The sequence below is a fragment of the Triticum aestivum genome, chromosome 5D, assembly GCF_018294505.1.
Source record: "Triticum aestivum cultivar Chinese Spring chromosome 5D, IWGSC CS RefSeq v2.1, whole genome shotgun sequence".
NCBI classification, from domain to species: Eukaryota; Viridiplantae; Streptophyta; class Magnoliopsida; order Poales; family Poaceae; genus Triticum; species Triticum aestivum.
The window spans coordinates 115380305-115405545 of record NC_057808.1 but is presented as its reverse complement, the minus strand read 5'-3'; the positions used below and the strand labels follow the sequence as shown (position 1 = coordinate 115405545).

At 45.4% G+C, this 25241-nt stretch overlaps 2 protein-coding genes across 2 annotated transcripts; one reads left to right on the top strand and one right to left on the bottom strand.

The window, feature by feature from the left end:
* Positions 1-11125: 11125 nt before the first annotated feature.
* Positions 11126-15710, top strand: LOC123119774 (calmodulin-binding protein 60 A). The gene is made up of 10 exons (XM_044539696.1): positions 11126-11423; positions 11547-11646; positions 12259-12311; positions 12454-12938; positions 13028-13188; positions 13274-13471; positions 13980-14136; positions 14228-14343; positions 14867-15062; positions 15300-15710. The coding sequence occupies exons 1-10, from the start codon at positions 11326-11328 to the stop codon at positions 15431-15433; spliced, it is 1698 nt and encodes a 565-aa protein (XP_044395631.1). The 5' UTR covers positions 11126-11325; the 3' UTR covers positions 15434-15710.
* Positions 15711-17351: 1641 nt separating this feature from the next.
* Positions 17352-23926, bottom strand: LOC123119773 (uncharacterized). The gene is made up of 11 exons (XM_044539695.1): positions 23647-23926; positions 23119-23452; positions 22839-23035; positions 22114-22563; positions 21533-21890; positions 21369-21454; positions 21085-21176; positions 20446-20662; positions 18940-19719; positions 18640-18835; positions 17352-18076 (listed from the first exon to the last, which is right to left on the bottom strand). Exons 2-11 carry the CDS (start codon positions 23438-23440, stop codon positions 17544-17546), a joined length of 3231 nt encoding a protein of 1076 aa, XP_044395630.1. The 5' UTR covers positions 23441-23452; positions 23647-23926; the 3' UTR covers positions 17352-17543.
* Positions 23927-25241: the final 1315 nt, after the last annotated feature.

Sequence of the window (25241 nt, the reverse complement as noted above, 5' to 3'; positions counted from 1 at the left end):
CGTGCCTCGACACGCGACGACGGCTATCTATTCGGACGCGACAAACCTAGTCACGCCCGGGCCGAAAACCATAGACAGACTCCATCGGAGCTACGTCGTGAGGCGGCCCGATATAGAGGCACTGCACACCCTCTTTGCTTCACTGATGAAGTAATGGATCATGAATTCCTAGAAGGGTTTAAACCTGTAAATATCGAACCATACGATGGAACAACCGATCCCGCGGTATGGATCGAGGATTTTATTCTCCACATCCATATGGCCCGCGGAGATGACCTTCACGCCATCAAATACCTCCCATTAAAACTCAAAGGGCCAGCTCGGCACTGGTTAAACAGTCTGCCTAGAAATTCTATTGGCAGCTGGGAGGACTTGGAAGAAGCCTTTCTTGACAACTTCCAAGGTACATACATCCGGCCACCAGATGCCGATGACTTAAGTCACATAGTTCAACAGCCTGGAGAGTCAGCCAGGAAATTCTGGACTAGGTTCCTAACTAAAAAGAACCAGATCGTCAACTGTCCGGATGCTGAAGCCCTAGCGGCCTTTAAACATAGCATCCGTGACGAATGGCTCGCCCGCCACCTCGGCCAGGAAAAGCCGAAGTCCATGGCAGCCCTCACGGCACTCATGAGCCACTTTTGCGCGGGTGAGGATAGTTGGCTGGCCCGTAGCAAAAACACAGCAAGTGAAATGGGCACCCCCGAGGCCAAAAATGGCAACGGCAAGCTCCGACGCAGCAGATACAAACGCCGAAGCAATGGTGACAACACCGATGACACGACAGTCAACGCCAGATTCAGTGGCTCCAAGTCCGGACAGCGGAAAAATCCATATAAAAGAAACAATCAGGGACCATCCAGCTTAGACCGCATACTCAATCGTACGTGCCAGATCCATGGCACCCCAGACAAACCAGCCAATCATACCAACAGAGATTGTTGGGTTTTAAACAGGCCGACAAGTTAAATGCCGAGAACAAGGAAAAGGGATCGCAAAGCGAGGACGATGATGAGGAGCCCCGGCAACTGAACACAGGGGGACAAAAGAAGTTTCCCCCTCAGGTCAAAATGGTGAACATGATATATACTACGCACATCCCCAAGAGGGAGCGCAATCACGCGCTCAGGGACGTCTATGCGATAGAGCCAGTCGCCCCAAAATTTAATCCATGGTCATCATGCCCGATCACTTTTGATCGCCGGGATCATCCGACCAATATCCGTCATGGCGGTTCAGCCGGACTGGTCCTCGACCCAATCATTCACGGATTCCACCTGACGCGAGTCCTCGTGGACGGTGGCAGCAGCCTCAATCTGCTCTATCAGGATACAGTGCGCAAAATGGGCATTAACCCATCACGGATCAAGCCCAAGAAGACTACCTTTAAAGGAGTCATACCAGGTGTAGAGGCTCGCTGTACGGGCTCAATCACGCTAGAAGTCATCTTCGGATCTCCGGACAACTTCCGAAGCGAAGAGCTAATCTTCGATATCATCCCTTTTCGCAGCGGCTATCACGCACTGCTTGGACGAACCGCATTCGCTCGATTCAATGCGGTGCCTCACTATGCTTATCTCAAGCTCAAGATGCCCAGACCACGTGGCGTCATAACAGTCAATGGAAACACGGAACGCTCCCTCCGCACCGAGGAGCACACCGCCGCCTTAGCAGCGGAAGTACAGAGCGGCCCTTTCAAGCAGAACCTTAATTCGGCGGCCGAGCCCCCGGACACTATCAAGAGGGTCCGGACTATTCTGCAGCAGGACAGCTCGGCTCGTCAAGAGCTCGACTAGCAATTTGGCTTCCGTCCCAGTCTTGATGAAGTGGCGGCATTCGCACCGCGCGTACATAATTACGCACTCAAAATACCATGGGCATAGACGGAGGCACAACTAGCTTGTGATCCACAATACGGCTTGACCGCTCCCGGACACATATACTTTCACTGTTTCTTTTCTCCTTTTCAGGTTTATTTTCCGCAGGCCTTCCCTGATGGCTTGATCGCAGGTCCTTTCAAAGGACAAATACACCAAGCCGGCAGTCAGCTTGGACGTAGAGGCGAATTTCTAGGTGGTTTCTTTAACGACCACTCTACCTGTTTCCAGGGCCCACACGCAGCTCTCCCTTGGTCGTGGCATGTTAAATAGCATGTTGCTTATCGCAGTATTTGTATCAATGCGCTTTGACGTATTAATCAAAACAGTTTGCGGCTCAAATTTTAGGGCCCCTGCTCATTGCCTTTGCTCCTTTTCTGTTTTCCTTTTTTATTTTTATTAATAAGCTTATCAGATAGCACCCGTACACTGTGGTACGTTTCAATTTGCCAGGGGCTTCATAGCGCCCCACACTATGGCAACAAAGTTCGAACACTTTTTACAGTATAGTTCGGCACCCCGAATTTAGCACTATATGCATTGGCTCCGAATCATGTCTTTGGTCAATAGTTGGGTTGCCCGGCTCCTATGCTTGCTACCTTACGTTCTGCTATATCGGCTAAGGTAGTAAAGGGAGCACTACTGCGATTGTGCCCTGGTTTACCCGAAGGAGCACCTCAGTAGAGATAGCCAAAAACTGACTGTCATGATGCGCCGAGAGCCGGTCAGCTCTTCGGAGGTTTCAAATCGTTAGAGATTTTTTCCGCATTATGCGAGGGATCGGTACTTGCCCGATCAGGTGCTTATAGCATTCTAGTTCAGATACTAGGGGCTGCGCCCACATTTTTATTGTCAAACTCCTATGGCTAAGTGAGGGTGCTAAAGCCGCATAGTCTGATTGCCTGGTTCGTTGCGCTAAACACCTCCTTCAAGGACCAAACAATTGGATCAAGAGTGTTTAGATTCCATCCCGAACACCCCCGTACTACCCACGTGGGGGTAGAAGCCGACGACTGGCCAACTCTCAGATTTCATACAACATGGCCGCACAGGAGGTAAAAAAATTTAAACATAACAAAAATTATATTACATAACAACTTGGTTTCATCATACAAGGCAGAGACAACATGAATGTATTCATTCAAAGATAATGTCTTTCGCACATTGCGTCGCCACAGTGCGAGACCCTCCAGGACATCTTCAAAATATCGCTCGGGCGTGCGGTGCTCCTTGCCCTCAGGCGGCCCTTAGGTCACAAGCTCGACGGCGTCCATCTTCGCCCACCAGACCTTGACGCGGGCGAAGGCCATGCGCGCGCCCTCGATGCAGACCGACCGCTTGACGTCCAGCTGAGGACAGGCATTCACCAGCCGCTTCACGAGGCCGAATTAGCTGCTGGGTATAGCTTTGGCAGGCCACAGCCGGATTATTAAATCCTTCATGGCCAGTTCGGCCACCCTATGCAGCTCGACCAGCTGTTTTAGCTAATCGGTGAAGGGCATCGGATGTTCTGGCGCAAGGTATTGCGACCAGAACAGCTTCTTCGTTGAACTCCCTTCTTCGGCCCGGAAGAACTCTGCAGCGTCGGACACACTGCGCGACAGATCCGCAAACGCCCCTGGAGAACTCCGAATCCGGGTTACTAAGACATACTTCTTCTTCAGATACTTGCTTTGCATACTAAACGCCTTACCCGCCGCGATCTTCTTGGCCTCCTGGACCTCCTGGAGGGCGCCCTGGGCCTCAAACCGGGCTTCTTCCGCGCTTTGGTGAGCCTTGGCGAGTTCGGCCTCTCGAGCCGAAACATCGCACTCCAAGGCCTCGCATTTCTTCACAGCGTCCTGGAGCTCTTGCTGGACCTCGTTAAGCCTAGCCTTGAGCTTCTTACGGGCGGCTTGCTCCTTGGCAGCTTTCTCCTCTGCTTCGGCGAGGGCCTTTTTAAGGGCCTCGACCTCGGTCGTCGCTCCTACACATATCATAACACTATGGTCAATGCATATCATTTATTCTTTCCGAATATATAGCGAGTCATTACATACCTTGCTGGTCTTCTAGCTGTTTCCTCGCTTGGCCGAGCTCCTCCTCGGCCTGCTCCAGTCTCTGCTTTAGTCCGGAGACTTCGGCAGCATGTGAGGTGGCGGCCAGCAATGACACCTGCTCATACAAGACACATTTAGTTAGTTTCCTGCAAAAATGAATTGATCCTCTATCCGGCCTTGCTTTCCGAACACCGGACAGTGTCTCAGGGGCCATTGTCTAATATGGGGATTTTCTATTTTGCGTCGCTCACCTCAAAACCTGTCAGCAGGCCGCTGCAGGCTTCGGTCAGTCCGCTTTTGATGGATTGAACCCTCTCAGTCACCGTACCCATAAGGATACGGTGTTCCTCCACAATGGAAGCGCCTCGTAGCGCTTCCAGAAAATTGTCCGGTGCCCCTGGTTGGACAGAGGTCACCGGTGGGATAGGCACACCTCCTTCTTTCAAAGGAGGCTGCACGTTGGACTCCGGAGCCGTGTAGGTCTCCGGAACCGTATCCGGATGGGGGCCGAACTGAACATGGCCCCCATCGCAAGTCTCCATGGGGATCTGCTCCCCCATGTGTCCGGCGGTCGAGGTTTCACCCTCTGGCGCCACCCTGACGGCCTCCTGAGACTCCCCCTGGCCTGGTAAGATCCTTCACGACAGCACCTCGGCGTCGCCCTTGGCCGTGGGAGAGTAAGCGGCCGGCGGTGACTCGTTGGCCATCGCCTTTGAATCCAATGAGCCCCTTGAGGAGGATCGCTGGGAGCTGTCGTGGGCCGGGCTGCAATAACATAATTAACCATATTAATACCATAAAGAGGGGAAGCTAGATACAGGGATGCATCTGGGCTTTTTTAGTACTTACGATGCGCCCAGGGGCTTGCTTCGGGGGGGTCGCACTGGGCTGCTGTCGACGTCCCACGCGGAGTTATCCGCGAGGGGGCCCTTCCTCCTCTTGGGCGCCTCCGCCTCCAGATTTGTGGAGGCCGCCCTCTTCTTCCTCCCCCCGTCAGGGGGAGAGTTGCTTTCCTCCTCCTCGTCACCATCTTCGGCAGCGGAGGAGTGAGTCTTATCATCAGACATCACGTCCGAAGTGCCCTTACGGCGGGGGACACCTCGGCCCCCCTTGGCCTTCTTCTTGGCCTTCTTCTCCGGCGGCTGATAGGGCGCCGGGACCAGCATCTTCGCCAGGAGCTGGATGACTGGTTCTTCGGGCAGCGGAGCCGGACATTGAATCCGCTCCGCTTTCTCTGTCCACACCTGAAATGATAAATTAGCAAAGTTTAGTTACCCTCCTTGGACAAGCAAGTAGAGGGTACGCCTTGAGATGTGAAGGACTTACCGCGTTGGCGGGGTGGGCAAGATCGTGCCCACGGTCCGAGCCTATGGTTGGCGGCTTCTCGTCGCCCTTGAAGAGAAGCTTCCAGGCATCTTCGTGAGTGGTTCCGAAGAGCCTCACCAAGGTCTGGTGCTTCTCCAGATCGAATTCCCATAAAGGGGAGGTTCGGCTTTCACAGGGGAGGATCTGGCGAACTAGCATAACCTGGATCACGTCGACGAGCTTGATGTTTTTGTCCACCATGCTTTGGATGCGCGTTTGCAGCGCCATCAGCTCATCCGACGAAGACCAATTTGGGCCCTTCTCCATCCAGGAGGTCAGCCGCATTGGAGCTCCGGACTTGAATTCGGAAGCCGCGGCCCAGGTGGCATCACGGGGCTCTGTGATATAGAACCACAGCTTCTGCCACTCCTTGACGGTCTCCACAAACGTGCCTTTGGGCCATGTGACATTGGGCATCTTGCTCACCATGGCTCCTCCGCACTCCGCGTGTTGGCCATCCACCACCTTTGGCTTCACGCTGAAGATCTTGAGCCACAGGCCGAAGTGGGGCTGGATGCGGAGGAAATCCTCACACAGGACAATGAATGCCGAGATGTTGAGGAAAGAGTTCGGGGCTAGATCATGGAAATCTAGCCCATAGTAGAACATAAGTCCGCGGACGAAAGGGTGGAGTGGAAACCCTAACCCGTGGACGAAATGAGGGAGGAACACCACCCTCTCGTTGGGCTTCGGTGTAGGGACGACTTGCCCCTTGGCCGAAAGCCGGTGGGCGATCTCTTTCGCCAGATACCCGGCCTCCCGAAGCTCGGTGATGTCCTTCTCCATAACGGAGGAGGCCATCCACTTGCCTTGCCCTCCAGATCCGGACATGGTTGAGTGCTTGCTCGAGGTGGAAGAAACGAGAACTTGGGTGCTGGATCTCGAGAATGGAAGGGTAGAGGAAGAAAGAAGGTGTGGGTGAAGAAAGGGAATCCTTATCCCCTTATAAAGGCAGTGAATATCGAACGCCTCCCCACTCACCTTAAAACTCGTCTATTCCCAAGGGCTGTGCAAATGGCACGGTTGGATTACCCACGCCCGTATTGATGAGAATCCCGTAATAAGGGGACACGATCTCTGCTTTGACAAGACGTGCCAATGGAAACTGCATCTCGAAATGCGGAAAGGCAGACGAAAACGGTTCGAAATAATGACCGCGTAGACGTGATGTCATCTTGCGAAAAGTTGTCAGCGGCTGGGACTCGTGAAATATTATACTCTCTACGGCTGTGTGTGTGGTACTTGTGTTGCAGATCTGGACACGTTCGTTCATCTGAAGACTGTCTTGGAGTATTCGGAAAGGGGAACCCGCCTTGCAATGCCAAAGACAATCTGCGCCGGACACCTCGTCATTGAAGCCTGGGGCTACTAAGGGAGTCCTGGACTAAGGGGTCCTCGGGCGTTCGGCCTGCTGGACATGGGCCGGACTAATGGGCTGTGAAGATACAAGACCGAAGACTCTCTCCCGTGTCCGGATAGGACTCTCCTTGGCGTGGAAGGCAAGCTTGGCGACCAAATATGAAGATTCCTTTCTCTGTAATCGACTTTGTACAACCCTAGTCCCCTCCGATGTGTATATAAACCGGAGGGCTTAGTCCGGAAACATATACAATCATACAGGCTAGACTTCTAGGGTTTTAGCCATTACGATCTCGTGGTAGATCAACTCTTGTAATACTCATATTCATCAAGATCAAGCAAGCAAGAAGTAGGGTATTACCTCCATAGAGAGGGCCCGAACCTAGGTAAACATTGCGTCCCCCATCTCCTATTACCATCAACCTTAGACGCATAGTTCGGGACCCCCTACCCGAGATCCGCCGGTTTTGACACCGACACCTGGTGCGCGACGTCTTCCTAGCACGGAAGCAGTACTCCGCCTCACAGCGCTTGACGTACTGATCTGCCTCTTGCTGGCGGACGAGCGCGAAAGATCTTGCCATTTCGTTGGGCGCCCACCGGCGCTCCTCGTCGGTGGCACACTGGAGCTTATCGGCCCACCTCCACGCAACGATGAGGCGCCTAGCACCTTTGACCTTCCTCACGAAGTACCCTTCTTCATACACCTCCTCCGCACGACGACGCGCCCGCCCCCAAAGCTCCACCGCCTCCTTTTTCCAGGTGGCATCATGGGCTTCACAGGCCGCCTGGTACCTGGCTTCCTCCTCCGCCATCTCCTTCTTGAACGCCACTTGCCTGGCTTTCTCAGCCGGCGGCAGCGACTTCCACAGACAATGATTATACTGGCCCCAAAACCACTCCGAAATTGGGGGGTCCGACGCAACCTCGTCCGGCGGCGCGTAGGGGTCCTCCTCATCACTGCTCTTCGATTGAGCGTCCTCGGGGGACGGTGCCTCCTCGTCGGCGCGTGGGCAGATCGACGGCGCCATGGCTAAGATTTGAGAGAGAGAGAGAGAGGGGGGAGGATGTAGATGAGAATGCAGGTGGGACGATGTGAGCAAGGTAGTATTTATTGGCAGCTGGAATCTAGATCGACGGGAACAGTACACACGCCGGTCGCCGGAATTTATGTGTACTATAGTTTGAATTACACATGATTCGCGCAGCAAAATCCGTGTGTGAACTTAATAGCCGACGATTTTCAATACAGAACCGTGTCTGATTAATAACCCTGGTAGAGTGCCAATCTTGCGGGGCCCGGTTGTCTTGCCAGATCTTTACATTTTCTTTTTTAAACACCAGATATTTACATCGTCCGATGATTTTTTTATTTTTTTGGAATTTAAATGCATGTCACTCCATGCATGTGTCCAAGCCGTGACACCAATATGTTTGAAAATTCGTTTCAATTTCTGCACATGGAATTAACTCGCACACAAGTACACAAATATATTTTTCAACCGTTATGGTTAGCAGCTGCATCTAGATGTAGTTCAAATTTTGAATACGGTCATTAAATGGCTAGAAAATCAATTAAATGTCTTAAAAAGGTCAAATGACCCCTGAAATTTTTCAAATTTTGACATGACAGTTATATTAGTGCACGTTAACTATAGAATTTTTTTGAAGCCCATAAGAGAAAGCTATCGCCCGTTCGTCATCAAACTTGCATTGTTCGCTCTCGAAACCACAAGCCTTCTAGTGAGTTGCTCCAGTTTGTGAGGGATGTGTGTCCAAATTTTCGTCAAACAGACCAATTATTTTACCACATCATCTTGGTGGCATGATATTACGTCAAACAAGGTTTCATGTCTGTCTGATCATTTTTTATTTTTTAGAATTTGAATGGCATGGTGCTCTACAGACTTTAGAAGTCTAATCACCGGGATTTTATGCTTGAGACTTGACAGGGTTAAGGGCGTCAAGGATGAGTTCGGAGATGGGTTATGTTGCTGTTTTTTTCATTATTTCATTATCATGGGGAAATCGATGAGGAAAAGAGCAGTTGGACACTCCCACGATCCAACTTTTTTTAATACAATACAATCAAAGTCGCTTCATATATAAGTATACGCTCACCCCTATAGATGCATGCACGCATATCCTACCCCTATGAGCATCTTCAGAGACTGAGTCAACATAATATCTTAGATTTTACGAAGTCACCACAGACGCCTCGCAGTCGACGAGAACGTCTCCTCCCACTTAGAGCATCTCCAACAGACGCGCTAGATAAGTCGCGCGCTGAAAAAATGGCTATACGGCGCGCTCTAGCAACGCGCTAATATCGCGCGCGCGATAAAGTAGGTTCAGCACGCTGAGAAAAATGGCATCGCGCGCTATGTATTTGGTGCGCCCGTTCACGCGCGCTAGACAAGCCAATCGGGCATGCAAATCTCACCAACCACCAGATCTGAAACCTCCAGGCGCTGGCGCCTCCGCCCACACCTTCCCCCATTCGCTCTGGCGACCCGTCTGCGCTTCCCTCGCCTATGCCCAGCGCGCCGCCGCTTCCCCTGCTTCTCCCGGTGGCTGAAGCTGCTTCTCTCCTCGCCGCCACCCCTTGAGCGCACCGTTCCTCGGACGAAAAGTGCACGTCGGCCGTTTGCAGCTCGGTGCCCACAAGGTGCTTGAAAAAATACTTGCAAGGTATATATTGTTTCTGACTTTACATTTGTAGATGAATTTGGTGCATGTTGTTTGTAGTTTTAAATTAGTTTAAATTAAAGTTTGTAGATGAGTTCGTCCTATGATTCTTCCGATGAAGAATTTGATCTTCAAGAGGAGGGGGCGTCGCAATGATCCTAGCTATGCACGTCAATAAAAAGCCGAAGCATGGTGGTTCGGTTTTCGGTCGTCAGAAATTATGGACGGAAAGGATAGATGCCCACAACAAATTTATGAGGAACTATTTTGTGAACAATCCCACATACCCCGAGTCCTACTTTCGGCGCCGTTTTAGGATGAGCATCGAGTTGTTCAAACACATTGCGGAGAAACTGACGAGCCATGATCGTTTTTTCAGTAACGGAGGAATGCCACCCGAGAACTCGGGCATATCACCTTTCAAACGGTGATCGCCGCTTTGCGTATGTTGGCATATGGTATTCCGACGGATCTAGTTGATGACCACTTGCCATGGGTGAAAGTCAAGCCATCATGTATGTCAAGCGCTTCGTAGTTGGAATTGTGTAAGTGTTTGGTCTGGAATATTTGAGAGCTCCCAATGCTGAAGACACCGCAAGGCTTTTGGCGACGAATAAAGCTCGCGGGTTCCTAGGTATGCTTGGCTCAATAGATTGCATGCATGTAGTTGGAAGAACTGTCCTAAGGCATGGTATGAACAATTCCACGGCCAGAAAAAGGGTTCCACTATAATCGTTGAAGTAGCGGCCGATTATGAGACTTGGATTTGGCATGCTTTTTTCGGAATGCCTGGATCTTGTAATGACATCAATGTTCTTCAACGGTCACTACTCATTAATAGGATTGCAAATGGTGAAACTCCACCGGTGGAGTTTGTAAAAATGACCATATATACAACTATGGCTATTATCTTGCGGATGGCATCTACCCAAGGTGGCAAACATTTGTCAAGCCGTTGACGGCACCGCAAGGTAAGAAAAATATTGATTCTCACAATGCTCAGGCGGCGGCTAGGAAAGATGTGGAGAGAGCTTTTAGGATTTTGTAAGCCCAATTTGCTATTGTGAGAGGACCGACTAGATTTTGGGATCAAAAGATCATTTGGTACACAATGAACGCTTGTGTGATCATGCATAACATGATCATCGAGAATGAGCATGGGGTCTTAGTATGAGTTGATGGGACATCCCGTGCGAGTGCGAAGGAGGGCTGCGTGGGTGGCCCGCTTTGTTGCCTCCTGTCATGTCATTCGACGTGGTGAAACGCATGATGACCTTCAAAAGGATCTAATTGAGAAATGGTGGTCATGCACTATTTGTTGCATTGCAGATAAACTATTTGTTTGAGTTCTAACAATAATTGAACTATTTATTGTTGATTTATTTGTGTGTGTTTTTCTATGTTGAATGAGAAGTGTTGTTTGTGTTAGTTGTAATTTAGCGCGCCTGCTGAAGCGCTACGTACGGCGTGAAATATAGCGCTTCTGGTAAAGCAAAACACCAGCCTAGCGTGCGAAAACGCTATTTCAGCGCTGCAAAAAAAATTAGCACGCTTCGTAACCGTGCGTCTGTTGGAGGTGCTCTTACCAAACATTACCGAAAACCTAAAATAAATTCAGAAATAAAGTGAGCATCAATTTTAAGTTGAGGACTTGGATCCTAGTGGACGAAGATATCACACATCGGTTCGCCCCGGCCGCGTCTCTCCTAGGAATCTTCTCCCCGGCCGCGTCGCTCGCCTCGCCCGCCCCGGAGAGGGAGAGGAGGAAAAGTGCGGAACATTTCCCTTCCCGTCTCAAGCGGGGCCATATATAAACATACCGCCGAGCGCCGATACTCCCCACTCCCCACTCCCCACCTCACCAGAAGCACACACATTGACATTGACTAGAGAGTCTAGAGCAGCAATCAAGCAAGCAAGCGAGCGAGCGAGACTACCTGGCTTGACCTGCAGCCGATTCCCGCCGCGCTGAGCAGCCAGTTAGCTAGCGCCCGCCCATGCCGGCGAAGCGGCCGCTGGAGGGCGGCGGCGGAGGGGACTCCCCGTCGCCGGCGCGTTCGCCAGCGCTGAAGAAGAGGTGTCGCTCCTTCGACCTGTGAGTCTCCCGTCTTCTTCTTCTTCTTCTTCTTTCCCTCGCGTTCCGTCCCTTTCTTGATCCGTTCTTGTCTCAACTCTCGACTCGTAAGAGATATTGACCGTTTGATTGATTACTCTGCAGAGAGATCAGGGGATGCAGGCATCTGGAGGAGATGGTCACCAACTGCGTGCAGAGGGTGGAGGCTGCGGTTGAGTCCGTGATTGAGTCTGCCATCAGCCGGGTAATCAATCATCTCACACTCCATGAAGATTCTTGATAAACTACATGGTATATATTGATTGACCGTTTCGTTGATCATGTAGCAGTAGCACGCGGTTCACTAACTAGTCTATTGAACGGAACCTATTTGTCTGCAATGCAATCTGATGTGACGGAACACTAGGCGCCATTTAGTAGGTTGGCCAATTTCAAATTCCATTGACATTCTGCAAAGAGATATTTTCTGGAAATTGCGGTGATTTCATTTCAGTGAGATCCAGACGAAAATGCTGGATCTTCGGCCAAATTGAAAACCTTAGCTAATTCCAGTGGCTGTCGAAATTGGTTTAAACCAAAATCAAGATGACAGGATATGTGCTATATGTTTCATTAACAGAGGGTGCTATTGGTGTTAGTGATGCATAATACTATGAAGATAGCAGTCTTTCGTGATCCTGTTCTTTTGTATTCCCTCTGTTCCTAAAAAAATAAATATAAGACGTTTTGTTGGTTCAATTTAAACTGCCAAAACGTCTTATATTTAGGAATGGAGGTAGTAGTTTACTTTATTATGGCAATTTCTGGACTTTTTCGGAAGGTCAACCACTCAAAGTTTTCCTCTTCCTTTTGACAGATACCAGAAGCGGTGACTAAAGCGATTACAGGCTACTTAAGCCGTGCTCCTAGGTACCATTTCCTGACTACAAACACCACTTTTCTGTCCAACCATAAAATAGTAGTAATAATATAAGTTTTTGTTTTACTAAATTTTTGCCCTTTAAATACCATTTATGGTTGCCTTGACCTTCTCATGTGCTGCGTTACACAGTTTGTGCAGAACGGTGGTTGACCAAAACCAGCCTCCAAGATACAAGCTTAGGTTCCTGAATGGCTTGAGTAATGAAATTTTCACAAAGAAGGGAATCCGCGCAGCAAATGGCGATCCTCTCAAGATATGTCTGGAGGACAACAACCAACAAGAGAACAATTCTCATCGCCTTCTTTCTGCCAAGATCAAAATTGTTGTTCTCGATGGCGACTTCAACATAGATAATGAAGATTGCTGGACATTAGAGAATTTCAGCAGACATATCGTACGTCCACGGGACAAAATTGGGGCAGTGCTGACGGGAGAGCTCGAGCTTAGCCTGAAGAATGGCAAGGCTGATCTCCGTGACGCTACTTTTATTGATAACTCCAAGTTCACGAGGAGTGGCAAGTTCAGGCTTGGGGTAATGGTTGTTGACGAGCTTGGTGAACGGATCCTAGAAGGGGTAACTGAACCTTTCACAGTAAAGGATCGTCGCGGAGAAGGTAGGCTTGGATTTAAAATTTGATTTTGTGTTAACTTAGTTTTTTTGCGATGTTGAAACTAGTGATCAATCTATTTCTTGTACTTGCAGGATCCCAAAAGCATGCCATTCCATCATTGGATGATGATGTTTGGCGCCTGCAGAAAATTTCAAAGGATGGTGTCTTCCATGAGGCACTCAAAGGGAGTGGCATCTTTTCTGTGAAGGATTTCTTGACGTCATATTACAAGGATGAACATACTCTCCGCAAAGTAAGAAATGAATTCCTTCTGTACTACTTGCTCACTTTGATACTGAGTATGATAGCAAGTTAAGTTTATTTCCCGCTGCATTTAGGTTCTCAAAAAGGCCACAAAGCTAGTATGGACGACTATTGTTGATCATGCTAAAAAGTGTGATCCTGGAAAGGAGCTTTACTCTTTCATCGTGGAAGGCCATGATGTTGTTCTGTTCTTCAACTGTTTCTATAGGATTGTTGGAGTCACATCCAGTGACCAGTACACTCCCTTCAAGGACCTCAATCAACGGATGCAGGTGTTCCTCTCATACTATTTTGAGCTTCTCCTAGAAATTTCTGAATTGCAGGTTGTGCATAATGAATTTGCCATTTTAACATAACAGCTCCATGCATACAAGAGAAATGCATCAGAATTCAGAATAAATAAGTTTTGTATGGACATACATCTCTTCTTATAACAAATTATCATTAGTTTTTGGAAATCTAGTATTTTTTTACTCATGACAGTTGTTGACTTTGACAAAAGATCAAACAACAGATACATTCCGCAAACGTATAACCTCAATCAGTCAGCTATGAGCTATCTCAATGCACTTTATAACATGCACATATAATTTGGGTACATGAAGTTCTTGGCTGTGTGCATCTCAGGATGCAGGCCAGTGAATATTTTCTTTATCATCAAAAAAGGCCTCGAAGTTCCGAACTTAGTGTTGCAGAAAGATGAAAAGGTTGTTAATCTTGCTTTGGTTTCACAAACATATTCTGAAATATATGTACACTTATCGGGGTTCACGTTTGCAGGGGCGGGTGGAACAATGGAGCAAAGTTGCATATGAAACTTGGACCAACCTTCAGCCTGATTATGTAATGGATAATGGAAAACCAAGACCAATCAACCAGAGTATTTCCCAAGGGTCGATCATGCTGGAACCTAAATTTATGCAAGGACATCAACAGAGTAATACTGTCCACATGCCTGTCATCTTTTTTGACAACAATATTAACTTCTTAACAAGCAACTGAAGTGCTTTATTGGCATGAAAACTTAGATTGTGCAGAGCGAAATGTTCATGAAGCTGATGGTCATCAAGGTACTTCAGGCAGTCATCCCAAGCAGTGCACATTAAAAAGGCTTGGATCCATACGAGTGACACCAAATGAAGAAGTAAGTAATGCTGTTATATAATAGGTCCTGCAAAAAGTATATTTGTAATGCAATTCAGCTACTTTCATATCCTCCAGAGCGAATTGTCATTATTCCCAATCTTACTCGGGACTATACTATTTTTGTGATTTTGTAGTACATTTCATCAGAATTACTTCTGTACAGAATTGTCTTTGTTATACTCTGGCTATGAAGCCCAAGGGAAGTTCTCTTTTCGGGAAAAAATAGAGCAAGTATTAAGGCACATATGTAGCTAGCTTCTTCTTTACTTTCCTCGTTTACTTGAAACCGGGGGGATTGCTCAAACTGGCACTGCAATAGAATATCCTCTTTCCTTTGTTTGCAAAAGTTGTGCTTTGTTTCCTGCCATCTCTCTTTAATGGATGGGAGGGCTCTTACCATCTCTTTCAAAACAGGAACACAGAATACATTCAAAGGTGGCCCAAAATTTCCTCTATGTTTAATAACTCAGTTGGTCTATAATCTGTCATCTGATACCATTATGTGCATCGTACTCTCCCAGGATGCGTCTTTTGACATCAGTGTTTACCTTGGTTCTGGCTCCGAACAATACCATGGAAGCACCGCTGCAAATGACATACCAGGTTCAGTCACGCTCCATTGCCCTGCTGCAGACGAATTTTCAGGATCAGTGTTATTAAAGCAAGCATCCTTGACAATGGTCGATGAGGACTATGACATACCTTTTGTACCCAGTGGTAATTACTCAGTACATTTTAATCTTCTGTTTGCAAATATAAAATACCCCCTGTAGCATTTTCTTCTCCTTGGTGCATCAACGCCCAAAGCTTTTGTCGATTTCCCCCTCTTTAATCAACAACCTCCCTATGTTATTTGTCAAGATGATATTACATGATTCGGCTAGAGTAGTATGCATTCTTCTGTATAGCAAATCCCTAGAACAAGTTCCAAACTCACTGATACTTCCTTTGCAGATGCTTCACTCCATCTGTTTGATGTGTCTGCTTTAGGCGCTTTCACAGATGAGCCTATTTACTCGAGGCATGTCAGCTTCAGAGAGAGCGACTGTCACGAGATGCTAGCATTGGGAGCAGAACCATCTGTTTGAACAATACGACTGGCACTGCAACGACATTGATCAGATCTTAAAGGATTCCCTGAGTAACATATATAACTATAGTTGACACTTACATAGTCATGCTATTTTGACATTTCTGTTAAATTTGTCAGCGGTGATGGACGGCATTGTTTGGTTTGTGATGTACTATATATTGAATTGTTAATGTCTTGTAAATTCATAAAAGAAGCTCCAAGTATTGCACGCGAATGCAATCTGTATTTTACTGAACTAGCTGCTCTTCATAAGTCTGAAAGAATTTCGATCTTGTGTTCCTGCTTCAAGTGCACTTCTGCTTAACTGAGACATGCAGACTTAAAATACTAGCTTTGACATTATTAGATAGTAGAGAGGTTTGAGTTAGAACCTCTTTTAGAAAGGGTCGGATTAAATTGTGTCATCTAATTCAAAGTAACCCAGATAAGACATATCTAATGGTTTCTAAGAGCTGGCAGTCGGGCACAGGAATGAACCACAAAGATTGGATTTCCTAAAGCACAGAGATTTTTTTAATAACGGTGGTTATATTCTTAATTCTTGTATTGGCATTCTGTTATTGCAATAGTTTAATTTGTACAGGGTGGTTTGTGTCCATTTTTTTTGTTCTACTTACAGAAACTAGTTCTTATCTCATATGCTAATTCTCATTCGCCTGAGAATTAGTTAAATCTTAGTCGCATCGAAGACCACCGATTTAACATTGAGATCAGTGCAAGATTTCATATTTTCATAAACTAAGAGAGAAAACACTAGTACTCCTCCGTCCCACTTACATTATGGGATGGAGGGAGTATTTTTTTGCGCTAGATGAACAGGTTATGTCATGGTGAACATATTTTTATATTACCATCTTTACTAGATAAATATATTTTCATAACACGGTGAACATCTTTTTGATTTATATGAATCGATTTGTAAAAATGACAGGGTATATTAATTCTCAATCGATTGAGACAGAGGCGCAGTGCCCTCGAAACTCTCCCTCCCTCCCTCCCTCTCTCTCTCTCTCTCTCATTTTTTTGGGTGTCTTCTAAAATGGCTGGTATCACTGGACGTATAAGGTGATACCAACCCATAAATGCTCCCATGCTACCACCTTAAAAAATTCAAATTTAGACGTTTCAAAAAATTCCGAAACAAATCATGGATGTTCACAGCATATATGTAGACATCCCCTATTTTATTTTATTTTGCGAATCATCCCCTAAAAAAATTTAGATCCAAATTCAGAATATACACAGAGAAACAAAAAAGACAAATCTTCATGAATAGTGTCAAAAGAAGATAAAAGCAGAAATGACACTAATCATGTCTGAATTTGTCATTTTTGTTTCTCCATGTGTATTTCGAATTTTGATCTGAAATTTTTAGGGGTTGTCGACACATGTGTTCTAAACATGCATGCTTTTTTCAGAATTTTTTTTGAGATGTTTAAATTTGAAATTTGTAAGTTGGTATCATGGGAGCATGTGAGGGTTGAATGCCAGTTTGAGTTGTACAGCATTGATCTACAATTTTTTAAATGGCTTTGGCCGGTACACCTAGTACACAAATTAATATGGATCAGAGGGAGTACATAAAACAAGTAAAAAAAATCTTTCTCAGCAACCAAATTTCATTTTAAAAAACGTGTGATTTGTTTTTGAGATACGAGTAAAATATTGAAAGCCATGGGACCTTTTAGAAGTGAAAATAGAAAAAAAAACAGCAAAGGCAAGATAGTTCAGGTAAAACTTTGGAAACCAAAATAAATATGGTGATTTTCATGATTGTTCATAAATTAAATTAGAATGGCTTGCTCTGTTGTGTGGAGTTTGCTTCCTTCTTGGGTCATTGGTGTATCAAATTTATCAATGTCGTAACAACTATTAATAACATAAGAATTTTAGGATGAGATGAGGACCCATAATTAAACATGGACGAACAAGTACACATTCTTAACACCTGGTGGTTCGTAATTTACAGCAACAGAAGGTAAGGACGGTCATATACAGGGCGCGGTACTACGGCGGTGCACAAACATGGAGCCGAATGAATGGGTTCCATTCCTTGTCAGGCTCCCCTACCCCTACTCTCTAGCCATTAGTCTAGGTCCTCTTCCTCACTCATCATCAGACAGGCATACCACATCCACATCCATCCGAGTCGACGAACCATGGTGAGTTGCTTGTGAACTTGACGGCGGCAAGGGTGATGAGCTCACAGGGGGAACTGCATGTGAAGACTGCGGGCTTACAGATGTGGCATGCTGCTGCTGCCTCTGATTTGCAGGGGCCGTGGAATGCGCCCGTGGCGGCAATCTGCACTGAAGATGAGGAGCGGGTGCACTCGGAACTCCATGGCTTCCACGTGGTGGAACTCGAGGCATGGGGGCACCTGTTGTTCTGACAAGGTTGCCAGGGTTTATGGGAAGCCGGACTACTGGTGTAGATGGCAATGGCGGACGAGGCGCCTGTGATGATGCCGGCGTTGATGGTCGATCCACCTGTGATGGCTGTGCACCTCCCGGCACTACTGGTCGACCAGCTGATGACCACGCAGCTGGCGGCGAAGTCGATGTCATACCTGGCGGCCTCATGGGTGCTTGCTGAGAAGCCTGAGGTGTCTGATGAATTGGACGGCTATAGGCTTTTGCTGCAAAGAAAGAAATGAGCATTAGTGATCAATAAATCTGTGAGGATAAACTTAATTCACAACTACTGTTACTACCTCCACCTCGGTGTATAAGTCATTCGCGTAGTTCTAGGTCATCGATTTGAGGAATTAAATATGTGTTATATGTCATGAAAAGTATATCACTAGATTTCTACACGGATGTAGTTTCTAAATATATATTTTTTGTCACATATAATACATATTTAGATAGTTAAATTGTCGACCTGGAACTACGCGAATGACTTATACACCGGGGCGGAGGTAGTACTATTTTCAGCACGAGCCTATTCAAACCATGAGAGCATGACAACTTGACAAGCATACACGCTTGGCAGTTGCGCTCAGGAACTCATTATGAAAACAAAGTAATAAAGCATAAACATAATTGATCATCCAAACACTGAAGAACAGAAAACAAATATGTAGAGAGGAAAACAGAATCTTCGAATCCAAAACCCACGATAAAAATAAGACGTGGCAACAGAAATTTGGCTCACAAAATCCTTCTCTACACATCAAATATGATTGCCTATATTGATTACCTTGTGCTGCAGATGGTGATATGAATTTGGCTCGGAAATCGGCAGCTAGTGATTGGTGGAAGACAACTTTCTCCAATAAACCATCAAGTGTCTTCATTTGCTCAAGGTGAACAGAATCCTGTTCCTCAAGTAACAAATCATATTTTTGTTTTATCTTCTCAATTTCTTGGCTGCACTCTGTCTGAAGTTGCGATTGCTGTTCATAAGTGAAAGTGGAATCAATGAGAACATGATGAATCCAGAATTAGCATGACAAATTCAAACTCAAGATGTATGTAAGCAAGAGGAAAGAATGCAAACCTTTAATTCATAGATTTTATCAAGTGAGTCAATGTGTAACCGTAACCTGTGCAGCTCATTTTTCAGTGGTTCATCACCAATTGGTGGGTGATTAAACATCATCGACGGCGCCGGAAAGAGTTGTGCAGGCTGGGCAGAACCAGCTGCGGCCTCTGGTTGACGACTTGATTGACCCCGATTCGGGTGTGCTCTTTCGAGCGGAATATTTGACAATGGGGTTGATGGCTGCATTTCAGGCACCAAAGGCTGAGCAGATGCTACACCAGACAGACCTGCTTGTTCTTGTGGAAATTGTACGGGTGCTATACTTTGTTCGACAGACTGAGTTACAAGATTGGACCGAGTTTCGACAAACCCAGATATTGACGGTCGGGTTTCAGGTTGTGAAGGTGAGGCTACACCAGATAGATCTTGTTCTGCCTCTCCTTGCGCAAGTTGTGCTGGTTGTAAAGGCTGAGGCGATGCCACACCAGACAGACCTGCTTGCTCTACCTCTCCTTGTGGAGGTTGTGCTTGCGCTACATCTGGTTGGGCAGATCGATTTGTCTGAGTATCAGTTTTTTCTTTAGGCATGGGCAAGGCAGCCTGGCTGGGCACAGCTGCCACATTTTGAGGCTCTAAATGAGGTAGATCTGCAAGACTATTTTCTCCACCGCTGGCATTAACTTCCTTTTCAGCATCGCCTACCTGCTGGCCTGTAACTCTTACTAATGACTGTAAAGCAACATCACTCTCTCCCTCCACACGTTCAGCGCTTCTATGGTCACCACTTGAAGAATCCTGATACATGTCATACAATGAATTATTCTGGAACGTACGGAGTATACAATACAATAGCATGAAAATAAAATACTTGCAGAATGATAGGAAATGTACACCACAGGGCTCCACGAAGCACTGAATTAACACCAATTAAAACATGAACACTGCTCAGCACTGACCCTGAGAGATAGACAAACTGTAAGCTGCACCAGACAGAATATCCACAACTTAAGTACAACCAAACAAATGGGCAAAGTCATGCTCCGAAGAGTGTTCCGTATGAAAAGGAACATACAACATACAGTTCTAGCTTGATGGCTATGCTGTGCAATGCTGGGAAGGGACTGACTAACTAAATTCGCATTGCTATGTTTGAACGCCAAAAAAGACCATATACTATATTAGCCTCCTAAATTCGTATTTTGGTATGTCACGAAGAACAAGAACTTATAAACAACTAATCTGCCGTCTATCAACAACACAGCTCATGGAGACTTTACTGGAGGTTCAATATTGCTAGTCTTATATACACACGACATTGGTTGTGAATGTGTCACGGTCAAAACTCAAAAATCTGTTGCATATGATAGAACACCTGCTCTGACAAAACTCATATGCTAGAAACACGACACTGCACAAAAAAACTTCTAAAAATAGAACACCTGCTCTGTTGAAATAAGAGGATTATATAAACAAGCAAAAACAGCATTTTGAAGGTGTTCCAGAGAACAAGCTATCCCATACCGGATTAACCGAATTGCCAATTCCAGGACTAGGACTCGATTGCTGTTGAACAGCAAGAGACTCTCCTCCTTGTGAATCAATACTATCACAACTGTTGTGGATCCTGTAGTCTGACAAACCAATAACTTCTGATGCTGCCGCTCTGTCAGTGTGGATAATCCTGTTGTGTTCCATAGTGGAGCTAGGCTTATTTGGAAATTCTGTTGCAAAACTTTTGCTGCAAACATAAGGTGATCAAAAAATCAGTTACTCCCTCCATCCTCAAATAAGTGTACATATAGAAATGTCAAGACAAATTATGGCGTGGAGTAGAAAATGCATTGGGAAGGTGCAAGCCACCACCTCTCTCCTCTTTTATTCCATCACCTCCAATGAGCTAAGTGCATGTAAAAAATGTGGAGACCATGTGTTGAATGTTATTGGGTTTGATTCTCGTGTGATGAAAAAGAAGCATTTTTTTCTACTTTAAAGTGCATCGAGAAGATAAAAGTACACTCTTTTGTGGACAAATTTGGAATGCTAAACGTCCACTTATTTGAGGACGGAGGGAGTAGGCTATTAAATGCATGCCAAGTGACATCAAGGTAGCATCTAGTAATTAAATGAATACAGGCATTTATGCATGGCTAAGTGAATTACTTTGAACAACCAGCAGCTTGCTCTCTAGCTTCCGGTGACGGGCTGATTCCAGACGCGTTACTCTCTGAGCATGGAGCAGTAGGCATGTGTGCCTGTACAAAAAAATTGACAATACAACTTTTATGTCGTCTGATGAACATGGAAATATTGTACTAAGAGAAACGAACCAGGATATTACAAAAAACGACTCAACAAAATGTTTAAAAGGACCAGAATGTTATTAAGGAATATCAAACATAATATTTAAGAGAAGTGAAGTTGGCATAGAAAAGCATATAGGAGACCTTAGAGGCTCCCTCGGAATAGTTATGCTCGATAGGCTCGTCATCGAATCCTTGTTCTTCACGCCCTGAAGAGGCGGTTTCTTCTTCTGAACAAGGTTTCGCATAAATCAGAAATAAAATATGTGAATTTTTATAGTACTAATACTTGTGTAATACTGTCATACCGTCATCTGGCTCCTCCCCAACATGCACTGTTGAGGCAATCATTGTGCTTGCCCTCACATAATTCGAGTCCAGAACAGGACTTACACCAGAGGGGTGATCAATACTCTCTTTGCGAAGTAGATGGACTATCACGGTAAGCTCCTTCTCGTCCTTTTTCAGTTCAAAGAGACAGATATCTCCTAATCGCAGACTGTTGTCAGAGATAAATTTGGACCAACCTCCGATAAGGTACCACCTTTTGGGGTACTTCCGATCATGAAACAACATATTGATATTCCATATCTTTCCCATGTACTGGAACATCAAAGTTACATTTCTGTGGGGGAGATGTTCAGCGGCATATCGTTTACTCAATTCCTGGTATTCCATAGATAGATAGTTAGATACATGGTATAGACTTTAGTCACAGACTGAATAATTTTCCATTAAAACATCAGAAACTGTATTTCTAGGTTTAATTTGGAGTTATATAGTTAACCAAATATAGTTTCTTGTAGGAAGGTCAAGAATCATATACTCATAAAAGTTAATAAAGATCAAAAGGTAACAATTCGATATTAAAAAGGAATTAGCTTACTACCATGTGTCTGGAACCAAGGTTGCTCTTTGTCATGATTGACACGTAAATTGGAACTTCAGATTGGATGGAGTCCACTTTCTTTTTAACGGCACTCCTCTGAGAGGGAGATAGACGGGCTCCATATGGTAAAATGTAGGGCGGCTGACCATGAGAGTCCTCACACTCCGAAGATTCATGAGAAACTTCAGTTTGAGAATCAGTTGTTTCTTTGCGAAGTAGATGGACTGTAAACATGAATGGCTTTCCACCTTTTGCCGGTACAAAAATGCAGATATCTCCCTCATGCACGTCATTGTCACGCACAAAGTGTAACCAACTGCCCGTAAGCTTGATCATAGTTCCTTTCTTGTAGAATCTGGGATGCCACTTCTTGTTCTTGCCTGGACTCCGAAGCGTGATGGTTGCACTTTCAGGTGGAAAGTGCACAGCAGCATATTCCTTAGGAATGGTCTGACCACAGATGGAACAGAATGTTATGCCACTTTCAAACAAAAAAAATATAATATACCAAAGTTAAGCTTGGAACCCAAAAAGTGTATTGTTTCCATTGACAAGCAAGAAATTTTTTTTTTATCCATAAGTTCTCCAAAAGTTCATGAAAGTTTGCAGATAATATAATTCTTCAATAATATTGAAAACATGAATGTAGCACATCAGCAAGCAACAAAGAGTTAAGACTGAAAGCAGTGAGCTGTGCATTCAACAGAAAAGAACAGTGAACTTACCACATATGAAGAGTAAGACCTCAACATGATAGCCACAAAAACAGTAACTTTAGCTTTGATTTCTTTGATAAGCGCAACTACTCTATTCTTTTCTGCGTCAGATAGATCACACCTTTGCGGTAACACATAATCTTTCCCTGGAGTTATCTGAACATCATCCGACTCAAGAGACTCGCATGCAGAAGGACTGTCTTGCCCTGTACAAAATGTTCACAGGTAAATGGACTATAATAGCAATTTAAAGTTCGACACGGATGTGCAAGCAAGTAAACAACATTACCTGATTGCTCGGATGCAGAGGATATGACAGATGTCTTGCGTCGTTTTCTGCGATGGCCTGAGCTTCTATTTTCGCATCCTTCGTCTGAACTTTCACTTGACAACTGAGTATAGCAATCACTGCTTGATATCTCGGTGGAATTTGTGCTCATTTCTTGTGCATCGTCTGACTCGCCATGGTTCAGAGAAGTTGGCGAGCCAGAGGAGCAAACCCTCCGGCGAACTCGCCTAGCCGCCCTTCTTTCCTCGGTAAGAGGCGTATCCATCAAACTAGAAGGAACGGCGCCCTCCGCTGCGCCTGGGTATGGCGGCGTCTGGTACATGTGAATGCAGGCCTAAAGATACGAGGATCAACATATAAACCAACAATGCACAGACAAATAGCAATGCACAAACCCCTAACAAAAAATCCCTAAATTGCCTATCAATACCGAATATAATAGTAGGAACGAACACCCACCGCTATCGAGCCCAAATCTGTTCACCCAAATCAATAGGGAAAATACAATAGAGAAGCGAAGGCACTCACCAAGGACGGCCCGCCTGCCCGTCGACGGCACCGAACGAAGAACAAAGGGCGGGGCAAGAAAGAGGACCGGCGACCGCGCCGACAACGACGACCGAGCAGCCGCCGCCGACGGCGACCAAGCCCGCAGAAGCGACCCCGCGCAGCTGCGGGACCGCCCACCGAACCGAACAGCGACCGCACGGCCGGAACCTCGAGAAGCGGAAAAAACGAACGCACGACCGCACAAGAGCGGCCGGAGAAGGCAAAGCAATGGCAATGGCAAACCTCTCCGGCCTTTTTTTTATTTTGAGGAACGGCAAACCCCTCCGACCGAAGCCGAACCGGTGACGGCCTCGGATAAACCCCAGCAGCCCACGAACGCGACACTCGCGCACACCGACGGACGCCCGAATAGGCCCACCTTGCCTGCGCCCGAGGTGGGCCGGTCCAGTAGCGCGGCGCAGTGAGCCGGTTTTTATTCGTGTCCTTTTCGGAAACGTTTTGCCTCGGATGCCTTACGAAGGATGATATATTCTTAGACGATGGTGTAAGATCAATTGCATTAACTTTATAATTAATAATATAAAATATATATATATATCGGGATTGACTATTCGTCATCCTGGGTGAGGAATAATTATTCTTCACCCACCTCTATTTTAACATCTATGCACCGTAATTTTACGTTTCGTAAATTTTGTCTTATTTTAGACATAAAAGGAGAACGTAAGAAAACCTATAATCGTCATAAATATTTTTTTATGTTACGTAAAATTACAAATGTAAAAACTTAGTGTAAAATGTACATAAAATACAATTTTTGACCTATATTTTTTTGTTATGCCAAATTTTATGCATTAAATCAATATGAATGTAACTATTTGTATTTAAAATATAATTTATTTATGAAATGATCGTAAGATTACCTCGGGTGAAGAATAACTTATTCTGCACCCTGGGTGATGAATAGTAACACTATATATCATAAAACATATATATATAATCTAAACATGGAATTACAGGTGATAAATGATTAATGTATTATAAATGCTCACGACCATCTACGAGACAGGGCGGATGAAAAGATACATATTATTAACACGTTCGTTTCTGGCCAGATGAAAGAAGACAGAGAAAAAGACAGAGAAAAAGACATAGACTCATCAAAATATTGTCACATCGTAGAACATGTTAATACCTATCTACAATAAGATATGGTTTGTATCGCCTTATTATCCATGCATATCATTATGTATTTTTTTAATTAATCCATGTGTATAATGATTTATTATTATTTATATCTAATTGTGACTACGACTTATATGATGTTTACACCAGCTGTTCATTCAGATTAGCATGCCTCAAACTCATTGGTATCTCAACGCCAAAAAACGTGAGATTCAAGTATTGGACTCACTTGGTTCTAGGATCGAACAGAGTGACCTTACTACTACGGTAACTACTATTGTTTTTTGGTCCTCTTAACATATGTTTTATTTGCCTTAACCCCTACTATTTTTCATATATAACATAGTTACGATGACTTGAAAAGCGTCTGAAACTTGGAGAACATAGGAGTTTAACAGAGATTATAAGTGGCTCGATCTCAACGTTAC

Excerpts from the sequence above, each read along its gene's own strand:
- LOC123119773 (XM_044539695.1), bottom strand. The coding sequence starts at position 23,440 with ATGTACCAGACGCCGCCATACCCAGGCGCAGCGGAGGGCGCCGTTCCT. Across the intron at positions 22,564-22,838 it reads GGTCTTACTCTTCATATGTG|ACCATTCCTAAGGAATATGC; the intron begins GTAAGTTCACTG and ends ATCTGTGGTCAG. Across the intron at positions 21,177-21,368 it reads ATTCCGAGGGAGCCTCTAAG|GCACACATGCCTACTGCTCC; the intron begins GTCTCCTATATG and ends TTTTTTGTACAG.
- LOC123119774 (XM_044539696.1), top strand. The coding sequence starts at position 11,326 with ATGCCGGCGAAGCGGCCGCTGGAGGGCGGCGGCGGAGGGGACTCCCCG. Across the intron at positions 12,939-13,027 it reads AAAGGATCGTCGCGGAGAAG|GATCCCAAAAGCATGCCATT; the intron begins GTAGGCTTGGAT and ends TTGTACTTGCAG. Across the intron at positions 14,344-14,866 it reads GAGTGACACCAAATGAAGAA|GATGCGTCTTTTGACATCAG; the intron begins GTAAGTAATGCT and ends GTACTCTCCCAG.